This window comes from Rhincodon typus, chromosome 4, assembly GCF_021869965.1.
Source record: "Rhincodon typus isolate 14 chromosome 4, sRhiTyp1.1, whole genome shotgun sequence".
Lineage (NCBI taxonomy): Eukaryota > Metazoa > Chordata > Chondrichthyes > Orectolobiformes > Rhincodontidae > Rhincodon > Rhincodon typus.
In genome coordinates, this window is record NC_063335.1 from 30,104,267 (window position 1) to 30,117,639 (window position 13,373).

The 13,373-nt window shown below is 40.9% G+C and overlaps 1 protein-coding gene across 5 annotated transcripts in view; it reads left to right on the forward strand.

Annotated features, from left to right (window-relative positions):
* Positions 1–13,373, forward strand: part of pde7a (phosphodiesterase 7A) — a 119,664-nt gene that overhangs the window by 24,151 nt on the left and 82,140 nt on the right. For 3 of the 5 annotated variants that reach the window (XM_048596031.1, XM_048596034.1, XM_048596035.1), the window contains exon 2: positions 12,668–12,730. The exons of the other annotated variants lie outside the window; for them this stretch is intronic. In XM_048596031.1, the coding sequence (XP_048451988.1) occupies positions 12,668–12,730 (63 nt within the window). The remainder of the gene's footprint in view (positions 1–12,667; positions 12,731–13,373) is intronic. 5 annotated transcript variants of the gene reach the window in all.

Genomic DNA, 13,373 nt, shown 5'->3' on the forward strand with positions numbered 1-13,373 from the left:
AAATACTCGGGTAATTTTTTTGTGTTTTGGCTAGTTTGCTTGTATTCTATTTTTTCTACTTTTTGACAGTTCTTTGCTAATTTTTAAAAGGCTCCCAATCTTCAGAAAATCTATTGTTTTGTTTTATATTGCAACATTTTTTATAACCTAATATTATCCTTAGCGTTTTGAGTGAGCCGTGGAAGGTCTTTATTGCCTATCTGTGGAAATTTTTTATATGTGGAATATAATTTTCTTGAACGTCTTGCTTCATTAAATACGAGATAACAAGGTGTAGAGCTGGATGAACATAGCAGGCCGAGCAGAAAAGCTGACGTTTCGGGCCTAGACCCTTCTTCAGAAATGGGGGAGGGGAAGGGGATTCTGAAATAAATAGGGAGAGAGGGGGAGGCGGATAGAAGATGGATAAAGGAGAAGATAGGTGGAGAGGAGACAGACAGGTCAAAGAGGCAGGGATGGAGCCAGTAAAGGTGTGATTAGGTGGGGAGTTAGGGAGGAGATAGGTCAGCCCAGAGAGGACGGACAGGTCAAGGAGGCGGGATGAGGCTGGTAGGTAGGAGATGGGGTTGGGTCCGTGAGGTGGAAAGAGTGGATAGGTGGGAGGAAGGACAGGTTAGGGAGGCGGGGACGAGCTGGGCTGGTTTTGGGATGCAGTCGGGGGAGGGGAGATTTTGAAGCTTGTGAAGTCCACATTGATACCATTGGGCTGCAGGGTTCCCAAGCGAAATGAGGTGCTGTTCCTGCAAGCTTTGGGTGGCATCATTGTTGCACTGCAGGAGGCCCAGAATGGACATGTTGTCCCAGGAGTGGGAGGGGAAGTTGAAATGGTTCGCGACTGGCAGGTGCAGTTGTTTGTTGCGAACCGAGTGTAGGTGTTCCACTGAGCGGTCCCCAAGCCTCCGCTTGGTTTCCCCGATGTAGAGGAGGCCACATCTGGAACATCAGATATAGCATACCACAGTAGCAGATGTGCAGGTGAAAATCTGATTGTGGAAGGTCGACTTGGGGTCTGGGATGGGGGTGAGGGGAGAGGTGTAGGGGCAGGTGTAGCACTTGCTGCGGTTGCAGGGAAAAGTGCTGGGGGTTGTGGGGCTGGTGGGGAGTGTGGAGCTGACAAGGGAGTCACGGAGGGAGTGGTCCCTCCGGAAAGCAGATAAGGGTGGGGAGGGAAAAATGTCTTTGGTAGTGGGTCAGATTGCAGATGGCGGAAGTGCTGGAGGATGATGCATTGGATCCAGAGATTGATGGGGTGATACGTGAGGACGAGGGGAATTCTGTTTTGGTTGTTATTGTGGGGAGGAGGTGTGAGGGATGAATTGCGGGAAATGCGGGAGACACGGTCAAGGGCGTTTTCGACCACTGGAGGGGAAGTTCTGGCCCTTGAAAAACGAGGACCTTCATTAAATGTTTCCTGTGTTTGTTTGTAGTCATACATTTGGGCTGTTTACCCAATTAAGCTTGTCCAATTCTCCCATTATGCCTATATAATTGGCTTTAAGTTTAAGATTGTGAATGTCACTTTCACATTTAACATGAAATGTGGAAGTGTTATCGTCACTATTTCCCGATGATTTTTGGAAAAGAATTATTAGTAATTAGCATTGCTTCATTAAACAGTAGCTTTGGCAGGATACAAGTGCCATTAGACATTTGACTTCCAAAATTCCCCACCACAGTTGTTTTGCCTTTCTGTTGTTGAATCTGTCAGCTGCATGATTGAGAGCGATTTCTAAGATCCATCAATGACTGCTCGTGTGATTATGGCCTTGGAAGAGAGTATGTGTAGGTTTATGAGAATCAGACCTGGATTCAGGGGCTAAATTATGAGGAGAGATTATGAGATTTAGACTTAACCTTCTAAATTCTAGAGAAAATAAGGGATGATCTGATTGAAGTCTTCAAGATATTAACAGGAAAAGGATAGGTAGATAAAGATAAACTTTTTTCACTGGTTTGAGATTTTAGAACTAAGGCCGTAATCTGAGAATTACAGCCAGACCACGCAGGAGACCTATTTGAAACCACTTCGATGCACGGAGGATGGTAGATGTCTGGAACTCTCTTCCACGAATGGCAGTCGAAGCTGGATCGGTTTTTAATTTTAAATCTGAGGTGGATTAATTCTTGTTAAGCAAAGATAACAGGGGATATGGGCCTAAGGCAGATATGTGGAATTAGGCCACAGATCAGCCATGATCTCATTGAATGGTGGAACAGGCTCGAGGAACTGAATGGCCTACTCTTGTTCTTATAATTACCAGTGTGGTAGAATAGGAGCTGGAGGGATATTGAGCTTTTTTTTGTTGTTTCCTATGACCTGGTGTCCTCTTCAAAACTTGTAAAACAATAGCTTCAGGGCAACCTGGATAACTGAAATTGTGCTCTTGCCTAATGTTGAGCTGAGTAATTATGATCCATGGAATTCAGTGATTTCTTGATCAGTAATTTATGCACATTGAACCCTAGTAGAATTAGTAATACACAACCTGAAATTTTTTTAAATGCACTACCTTCATATGAAGTAACAGCAGTTGGAGAGAAGGCTTTTTTATTTTTTATTATTAGTCAAATTTTAATCACAGGTAAATGTACTGCTGCACAAGGCTGCCTCCTTTTTAAAAAAAAAAGCTATGTCTGATAGTGCCCAATGATTTTTATATTTTTAAAGGATGATGTTGACTCAAGAATCATGTGACAAGCAGGCCATCTTTATACTTGCAGACTTTTGGCCACATACAGCAGGATGAGCCACAAGGTAGTGGGATCTGATATGCAGCGCTTACATTTTCTTTACTCCTCTCCCCTTGGCCTGCCTCACCATAAAGGCATTGAGACTGGAAGAGTCATGCAGCTGGTTGAACAAATTACCGCCATTCTTGACAATTGGTAACAAGCTTCTTACTATCAAGGTCAATGCTGTCTTTTTCAAGGAGAGGTTCATAGTGTTTTGAAGTTTTTACTCCCCTGGAGTGTTGGACTTTTGAGAGTTTGGATAATAGCACATGGCTGAAAATCGTCTCCCCAACCTTGTGGCACAGTGGCTAGTCCGTCAAAAACGAATCTGCCGAAATTTCACCGGAATGTTTATTTGTAGATCTACCTGAAAGAAACACACTCTGTTTTGTGTGGAAAATGGTAACACCCCATTAATGAAGTCATAAGCAAGCTCCTGCCAGGTTCAACTGTCAAGTCCTATGAAGAATTAATAATGGGACAGGGCTGTTATCTTGTGAACCCCATTGTCAAGATTCTGCACAAATGTGACAAATTCACAAGTGCTGTTGAAAAGCTGTGTTGGGCAAAGGTGTCTTCCTGCAACAGCATCTGTGATTGAATAGTCCTCTTCAAGATATCTACTGTTCACCTCAGATGGAGAGGGAACCAGAAACAAAACTTCATTGTTGTATGGAGAAAGCAGAGTCAACGTTTCGGGTTCCGTGAAGAGTAATTTGCACTTGTACTTGTTTATATGCCAGATCTTTAAAACTAATTCCTGTACTTATGGCTGCTTTCTATTATGTTCCAACGTGCTACAAATCAACTTGTGAATGGACTCTGGAACAGAACCCACTTGTACCCAGGACTGCTCTAGCCCACTTGATTGGCACCCTATTTGCCACCTTCAACATTCATTCCCACCATTCAGTGGCAGCTTATATGCCATCTATAAGATGTACTGCAGCAACTTGCGCATTCTACTTTGAAAGCATTGTCTGAATCTGTGATGAATTCTACCTAGAAGGACAAGAGTTGTAGACGCATGAGAACATAGTCACCTGCCTATTTCCCTCCAAGCCATGTGTCATCCTGATATGGAAATATTTGCCATTCCTTCAGTCAAAATGAATCAAGTACCTGGAACTCCCTTCCTAATGCACATTGGATGTACCTACAGTGGTTCAAGAAGACACATTACCACCATCTTCTCCAGGGCATTAAAGCAATTCTGATGGGAAACAAATACTGTCTCCTCATCTCCCTTCTAAATTGTCTACCCTAAATCCTCATTACTGTGACCCCTGGTTCTGGACACACCCCCCCAGTGAAGCTGTCCTTGCATGAATGAATTGTTTAAACTAGCATTTTGAGACTTGCTGGACTCATGCCTGCTAAACTACCAATAGAATGGGATGCTACAAACTGGTATAAATATCCAGTATCCAGATGTTAAAGTTGCAGTCCTTACTTACCTGTGTGTAAAATCTTCTTCTCAAACCAGGAATGTTGAGACCAATTATATTGTTTCCACACTACCTTGTTTGAGGTCAACACAAACGAAAGATCAGACTTGGGATTCTTCTGGTCTGTGTGTTCAGTACTGTGTTTATTGTTGATGGAAGGGCTGGCACTGTTCAAAGTTTTATTAATATGCTGGCATAAAGCTTGCATTGAATAAATGTGTTAGAAAACGCAGCTGCTGAAATAATGTGCTGTAAGCTTAATGTCCTGGCAAAATTGCAGCAAATGATTAAAATTCACCCCGAAACCTTGTGTTTTTAAATTGAGTTTAAAACTATACAGGGTTACTCTGTTCAGATTCACATAGATGGTTGATTGCCCTAATATGCAAAGAACACAGTTTTAGAGGCTTTAATGGTCTTTTATGGTGAAAGGAGATGTGTTTAGCAATATGCAGTTGTTCTCTAATAGTCATTATTCAGGCTTTTTTGTTTGTTTTGATGAATTATCTTCAGACTAGATTCTACATCTTGTTAAAATGATGCAATAAAGTCAAGATTTTCCTTTATCAGTACTTTGAATTAAGATTGGCTTGTGCCTTTGGATTGGTAAATGTCATTCTGCTGCATGGTTTGAGGAGCACGAAAGGAGAAATCTGTCTGGTTATTGGGCTGATCGTTTTCATGACGGTAAATAAGTGGCCTCAATCAGAACATGAAGAATGAGTAGTGAGGTGTAATGCAAAAGACCAGTTAAATCTATGAGACTGTGGACCAGTGGTGTGAGGTAAGAGCATCACCTGAATGGCTGTGTAATGCAGAGATTTATTGGCACCTTATGGGCAAGTTGAGAGAAGGAACCAATAGATTTCAGTAATGTTGTGCACTTATTCCTTATTTTATGTGAGGGCATGTTCAGCTCCTTGTCTGGTTAACTGGAAGATTCACCGCCTCCATGTGCCATTCCAATTGGGCATGTTTCACACCGTACAGACAACAGTTAAGTGTGATTTTTTCCAGAAGAAGGTGCCCTCAGCACAAAACATGAATTGGTACCTGTTTCACTGCTGTCTTAATCAGGGAGCACATGGTGCTCATCTTCCAAGTTTTGAGTCCTTTTTGCTTTATTATGATAAGTAACATTTAAAGTATGGTGGGATTTTGATGTATGCATCTTCATTCCAATTGTGAGACTTTCAAAGTGAGTATCAACTTTACATAGAAACATTGAAGATAAGGCCGAATGGCTGCCGCCTGCTCCGCCATTCTTCACAATCATGGCTGATCGTCCAACTTCATACCTAATCCTGCTTTCTCCCCATAACCTTTGATCCCATTCGCCCCAAGAGCTGTATCTAATTGCCTCTTGAATACATTCAATGTTTTGGCATCAACTGCTTCCTGTGGTAATGAATTCCATAGGCTCACCACTCTTTGGGGGAAGAAATGTCTCCTCATCTCCCTTCTAAATCGCCTACCCTAAATCCTCATACTGTGACCCCTGGTTCTGGACACACCCACCATCAGGAGCATCCTCCCTTCATCTATCCTGTCTAGCCCTTTTAGAATTTTATAAGTTTCTGTGAGGTCCCCCCTAATTTGTCTGAACTTTAGCGAAAACAATCCCAACCTAATGAATCTCTCCTCATACGTCCGACTCGCCATCCCTGGAATCAGCCTGGTATACCTTCACTGCACTCCCTTGAGGGCAAGAGTATCCTTCCTCAGAAAAGGAGTCCAAAACTACACACAATATTCCAGGTGTGGCCTCACCTAAGGCCCTGTATACGTGCAACAACACATCCCTGCTCCTGTACTCAACCTCTCGCAATGAAGGCCGACATACCATTTGCCTTCTTTACCGCCTGCTGCACCTGCATGCTGACCTTCAGTGACTGGTGCACAAGGACGCCCAGGTCCCGCTGCACACTCCCCCTTCCCGATTTACAGCCATTCAGGTAGTAATCTGCCTCCTTGTTTTTGCTTCCAAAATAAATAACCTCACATTTATCCAGATTATACTGCATCTGCCATTGATTCACCCACTCATCCAACCTGTCAAGATCATGCTGGAAGGATCTCTGTATCCTTGTCACAGTTCACTCTCCCACCCAACTTGGTATCATCTGCAAACTTGGAGATGTTACATTTTGTTCTCTCAACCAAATCATTAATAAATATTGTGAATGGTTGGGGTCCCAGCACTGATCCCTGTAGCATTCCACTAGTTCATGCCGGCCAATTTGAAAATGACCCATTAATTGCTACTGTTTGTTTCCTCTCTGCCAACCAGTTTCCTATCCATCTCAATACACTTCCCCGATCCCATACACTTTAAGCTTGCACAGTAATCTCTTACGTGGGACTCTCTCAAACACTTTCTGGAAGTCCAAATATATTACATCGACTGGCTCTCCCTTACCAACTCTACTAGTTACATCTTCATAGAATTCCAACAGATTTGTCAAGCATGATTTCCACTTCATAAATCCATGCTGACTCTGTCTGATTCTGCCACTGCTTTCTAAATGCTCTGCTGTAAAATTCTTGACTATGGATTTGAGAATTTTCCCCACTACTGATGTTAGCCTCACTGGTCTGTAATTCCCTGTTTTTGCTCTAACTCCTTTTTTGAATATTGGAGTGACATTAGCCACCCTCCAATCTGCAGGGACTGTTCCAGAGTCGGTGGAATCCTGGAGTATGACCACCAATGCATCCACTATTTCTAGAGCTACTTCTTTAACTACTCTGGGATGTAGATTATCAGGCCCTGGGGATTTATCGGCCTTCAATCCCAACAATTTTCCAAGCACCATTTCTGTACTAATATTGATCTTCCTCCGTTCTTCCCTCTCACTAAAGCTCTATGTTGAACTATTGGCAAACCATAAGTAAAACTTTACACTTGTGGTAATTTGTTTCAAGATCCCTGACTTGAAGTTAGCTGTGGGGATGTTGCAGGTCTGTAATCTAAGACTATGTCTCACTAACTAACTAACTTTAGCCTTAAATTAGATTTTTTTTATCCAAAATTTTGTTGCATGTAAAACTAAACTCCAGTTTAGATTTAATATAATAATTATATATATGTAAGGCTATTTGCAGCAATATAAAGGTGAATTGAGGAATTTCAGTAAAATAATGCACCACTAATTTTAATAGTGTCCAAACAATATGTTTGACACCAACTACCATTTATGCCACAGTTGACTAGTCACACGGATGATGTGCCGTAAATACCAGGTTCAATTGAAGGTAATATCTGTATATGTTCTTGTGCGCTGTACATGTGTTTTGAATTTGGAGGAAACTAGATTGCTTTGTGATGAGAATTCTATCTAACTGCACATATTATATCCACTTACTGGCGCAAGCCTAAGAGGTTGAGGATTGGGGTCATTAGGCTAAGTGCTTGTAATGCACTATTGTTCAGTGAATTCTAGGATGGTAATATTTCCATTAATTTGAGTGCAACTGATGTAGCATTGTTGCACCATTGAAGCATTGCCTTAAACGAGTCTTGGGAATTGTAATGTAGCAGACTTGCTTTATATCATGCAACTCCCAGTTACTGCTCTGGAAAACTAATACTTATTACATGTAATTACTGAGACCTACACATCCTGCACAAGACTTATGCGACAGCTTCTCTTGACAAGTGCATCAAATAGATTGTCTTCCTGTCTTGTCTTTTCTTCATTTCACCTGAAGATTGATGAGAAACAGATAATGAACCTTACAGTAACTGCTTGGTGACCAGGGAGTACAAGGTCTTAGACTTTTCACATAAAGGCAAAGTATTGTGAGCATGGGAAGTCAGAAATCTAAAACAAACACAGAATGCTGGAGAAACTCAGCAGATCTTGTAGCATCTGTGGAGAGAAACAGTTAGCATTTTGAGTTTGGTATGACTCTTAGAGTCAGAGTTATCCAACATGGAAACAGACCCTTTGGCCCAACTCGTCAGCGCTGACCAGATATCCTAATCTAGTCCCATTTGCCAGCATTTGGCCCATATTCCTCTAAATCCTTCCTATTCACATGCCCATCCAGGTGCTTTTTAAATGTTGTAATTGTTCCTGCCTAAGGTAGCTCATTCCGTACATGCACGACCCTCTGTGAAAAAGTTGCCCCTTAGGTCCCCTTTTAAATTTTTTCCCTCTTACCTTAAACCTGTGCTCTCTAGTTTTGGACTCTGCTACCCTGGGAAAAAGATCTTGACTATCCACCCTATCCAGCTCCTCATGATTCTATAAACCTCCGTAAGGTCACCCCTCAGCCTCCGACTGAATCTGTTCAGGAGAAGAATCATACCAGACTTCAATCACAAGCTCTGTTTATCTCTTCAGCGAAGCTGTCAAGCCTGCTGGGTTTCTCCAGTATTCTGTGTGTTTATCTGTGTTGATTTGATTACAGTGGACCTGTTTGAATGGGTGGATTTCCTTGCACTGCAATCAGAATGAATGGTTAGAACTGGAACAATAATTTCTGAGGCTTCATTTGATTTCACAGACTCTGAAGATATGTCTTGCAGTACTGTGGTGGTTCTAAATGTGTTAGTTGTATTGACATAATGACCCCCAAATGCCAGATGGAAGTGTTTCTCGAATAACAATACCACCAGCTTTCACATACCTCTTATTATATCAGATGTTGCTGGACTGTAAAATCCAAACGGTCTGTCTGAGCTCATGTCAGTATTTCTAATTCTTACACCTGAGAGTAATGTCAGAAGGAAAATGCTCATTATTTTCTCTTTGGAGATTGTTCACCTATGTTTGTCAGATGGGCTTTGACCAATTTGTTACTTTCTTGCATTGCTTGAAAAAGCAGATATTCTTTGGGAATTATTGACACAATTGTAAATTTACAGAAGAAACAATGTATGCCTTTCAAAAGGAAGTCCCGCTCATGACTAACTTTTCACCAAATTTCCAGGTGCAATGTATTTTTACCACATTGAATCTGTAGCACAAAACTAACTTAATGATATATTGGAAGCATATATAGGATTGGTGTGGATAATTTTTACCATTAGCCACCTCTGGAATGAATGAGATCTGTTTTAATCAGTGGTTAATTGTCTGAAATAATGGAAACCCCAACAAATTTGATTTTTACTTTAAATGTACAAAGACTTTTAGTTTGTCTTTATTAGCATTCTTCACAACTTAAACTGTATACCCATCAGCTGTTTTCTGAAGCCTGCCTCATCAAACTCCTTAGCAACTTAATTTGCATGTTGACCCCAACTCTCCAATGTCATAATGCGTGTGCCATCTGTGTTCCCTGTCCTAGATGCAGCAACTCATGCTTGATGTCTCACTAAAAGCAGATTCTGCATCTGAGCTATCCCGTGAAGTGTGGCAATGGAATGTGTTCCTCACTGTTGTTTTCTTCACTCTTCTATTACTGAGCCAGGTTCTTGGCTAGCTGAAAAACAAAAAGTTGTGGTGATACGCATAGGTTTACACAATTTGTACTTTGTAAATCAAGATATTATCGGAGGAGAGAAAGAGTTAGATATGAAGTTACTATCAACTTTAATAATTTCAGCTTCATTACTACAATTGTATAAGGCTTTGAGCTGACATTCATAATACTGTGTACGGTTTTGATCTCTACATGTAAGGATGGATGTACTTCTCAGGTAATTCTGTAAGATTTTTGGGTTCAATTTAACTTTAATTGTAAAACCATATAATATTCTTGGCCCATCATCTTCAGCTGCTTCATCACTGACTTTCACTCATTATAGGGCTAGAAGTGGAGATGTTCGCTGATGACTAAATAGCATTTAGTGCAATTCGTGACTCCTCAGATACTGAAGCAGTCCATGCCCAAAAGCAGCAGGACCTGGACAATATCCATGTTTAGGCTGACAAGTGGCAAATAACATTTGTACCACGCAAATGCTAGGCAATGACCATTTCCAACAAGAGTGAATCTAACCATTGCCACTTGACATTCAATGGTATAACCATCTCTGAATCCCCACTGTATACATCCTGGGGTTACTAGATATGTAACTAGCCGTATAACCACTGTGGCTACAGGAGCAGGTCAGAAGCTAGGAATCTTGCAGCAAGTAACTCACCTACTGACTTCCCCACAGCCTGATTACCATCTACAAGCCACAAGTCATAATTCTGATGGAATACTGTCCGCTTGCCTGGATCACTGCAGCTTCCACAATATTCAAAAATCATGATACTATTCAGGACAAAGCTGCTTGCTTGATTAGCACCACATCCACTCTCACCACCACTGACACTTGTAGCAGCAGTGTTGACATATAGCAAGGCTCCTTAGACAGCACTTTCCAAACCCACAACCACTACCATCTAGAAGAACAAGGGGAGCAGATATATGGGAACACCACCAGCTGCAAGTTTCCCCACCAAGCCACTCCCCATCCTGACTTGGAAATATCGCCGTTCCTCCAGTGTTGCATGGTCAAAACTTGCTCACTAATGGAATTGTGAGCTTACTGACGCTAAATGGCAGTGGTTCATGAAGGCAACTCATCATTTGCAAGAGCTCTCAAAGCAAATAGAGCTGTGAATAAACACTGGCCTGGCTGGTGATGCCCATACGCTGAGTGTGAATATTTTAATGAAAAAGTAGGAACAGAAATTGGCAATTTGACACAATAAGTCTATTCTGCCCTTCAATAAAGCTTATTCTCTACTTTATGCCCTTTCCTCATAACCTCTGATGTCCTCGCTGATTAAAACTCTATCTCAGCCTTGAATGACCCAGCCTTTGCGGTCGTCTGTTAAAGAATTCCACAGATTTGCTACCTTCAGAGAAGAAATCCTTCCTCATCTCTGTCTTAAATTGGCAGCCGCTTACTTTGAGATTATACTGTTTGCTCTGAGACACTCTCACTCTCTGCATCTACCCTGCCATGCCTCTAAGAATTGTTTGCTTCAGTAAGGTGTCCTATCATTCTTCTGAATTCCATATAGTACCAGCCTAACTTATTCAACCTCACCTCGTAAGAAAATCCCTCCATACTTGTAATCAACATAGTGAACTTTGCCTGGATTGTCTCCAGTGCTAGCATATCTTCCCTTTCGATCGGGGGTCAGAACTGTTTAGTGTTCTGGATGTGTTCTGCTAGTGCATTGTATAGTTTTAGCAAGACCTCACTATTGTTATACTCCATTCCCCTTGATGTAAAGATCAACAATCCATTTGGTTTTAAATACCTAATCGGTGTGCTCTGATTGTAAGTTATTGAGACATGGCTACAAGGAAATCGATGCTGGGAAATAAATATTCAGCAGTATGTGACTTTTGAAAAGGATAAGCAAGAAAGGAAAGGTGGTTGGGTAGTTTTTTTGAGCTCATGATAAATTAAGTGAAATCGCAAGAAATGATCTAGGATCAGATGGTGGAGAATCCACATGGGTGGAGGTAAGAAATAACAAGGGGAAGAAGAGACTGATGGAAGTAGTCTTTAGGTCATCTAACAGTAGTTTATCAATAAAGTAGAGAATCAATCAGATCTATACTGGTGTTTCATTTATTTTGTTCCCAATGCCATGTACATTTAAGAGCCATTAATTTTGGCTCCCCACCCTACCTGAACCTCTGCCTTTGACATTAGTCGATTATAGTTCTAGATTGAGTTTGAGAGAATCAGTGAGAGTTTGTCCAGGTACACATGTTTCCATAGTTTCAGAAATAAATCATCCTTCACAAAAGCGATGATTTTAGCTCTTCCAACTGGAGTTGCCAGTTCATGATATTGGTTGATAGGGCACAGAAGTCTTATTGTTTTCTACTGACTGAAGTTCTCCTTCTGGCTTTGGACTTTCTTCTTGTGCATCAAGCCACAGAATCCCAGGCCTTAACCCTTACCAACCACTATATCTCTGTGCATGATCAGAGACATCCTGAATTCTTATTGGCTTTTTCCCCTTTTTGATGCTTTATGTTTGACCATGAATAGCATGAGCGATTGATGGTCAATCTTGGATTGGCTGGCTAGTGTCTTCCTAATTGGTTTCTTTAAAAGTTAATGATAGTCTTACTGATATCACTTCTCGGATCTCCTGATTCGTTCTTCTGTTGTACTGATCACTTTAAGGCAATCCCTTTTGTAACAACTTGTCTCTTTGTTTACTAGCTCCATAGATCCTTATCAAAATAAGTGGCTACAGTGAAGTTTGCTGATAGTATGCAACATCATCTCTGAGCCATTTACTATCGTCTCTCACGTCGCAATTGATAAGTCTTAAAAGATTGACGCAACTACAAGAGTGCAAAAATGGAGTTGGGGCAGAAGAATAGCTATTAATGTGGAGTAGGCTTGAGGGTTGTATGATCTACTGTAGCTTCAATTGTCTTATTTACTTGTTAGCCTATGTGGAAACATGAGTACTCCTATATAAAAGGGCAATTTTGGAAAATTCAATGGTTACAAATTTATTGGACATTTGCTATTGTACTACCTACTTTTTTTTATTTTCTTATAGACCTTCACAAACTCTTCTAACCTTTGGATCCCTTCATCTGGGTGGGAAGAACGCTTTCTTGAGGTACTATTATTGTGTGTGTGTATGTGTGTGTGTATGGCAAAAGTCAACAGGAAATCTTGTGTTTAAATAAATTATGCCTATATGAACATCTTAACTTTCTCCGTCTTAAACTCACATTTACATGTATGATGGAAAAGATCACCACTTGTCTTGCTGTAATTGCCCTTCCTTGGTAAAGATACTACTGTGCCCCCATTATTGTTAAGAAAATATGTTGTGGTAGGTTTACATGGGCAATTTTCATTTATAAATGGACAGCAGATTTTATAATCAAAATATAAAATTAGGAACAAAATGTATTCCTGTAGAAAGAGCACTTAATTCCATATTCAAACACCAATTCAAGTTTCATCTTCTGTCTAACCCTGCTTTATCTGAAGTTCAAATAAGATCAACTCGGAATAAGTTGAAAGCTTTGTATCTCCAATTTTCATGTGGTTATACTTGAATTCCCATTTATGTAGAGAAGCTGTACCTTTTAAATGGTCATTGGATAAACATATGGATGATAATGGAATAGGTTAGGTTAGATGGGCTTCAGATTGGTTTCACAGGTCGGCGCAACATCGAGGGCCGAAGGGCCTGTACTGCGCTGTTATGTTCTATGTTCTATGTTCTATGTTCTATGTTCTATGTTCTATGT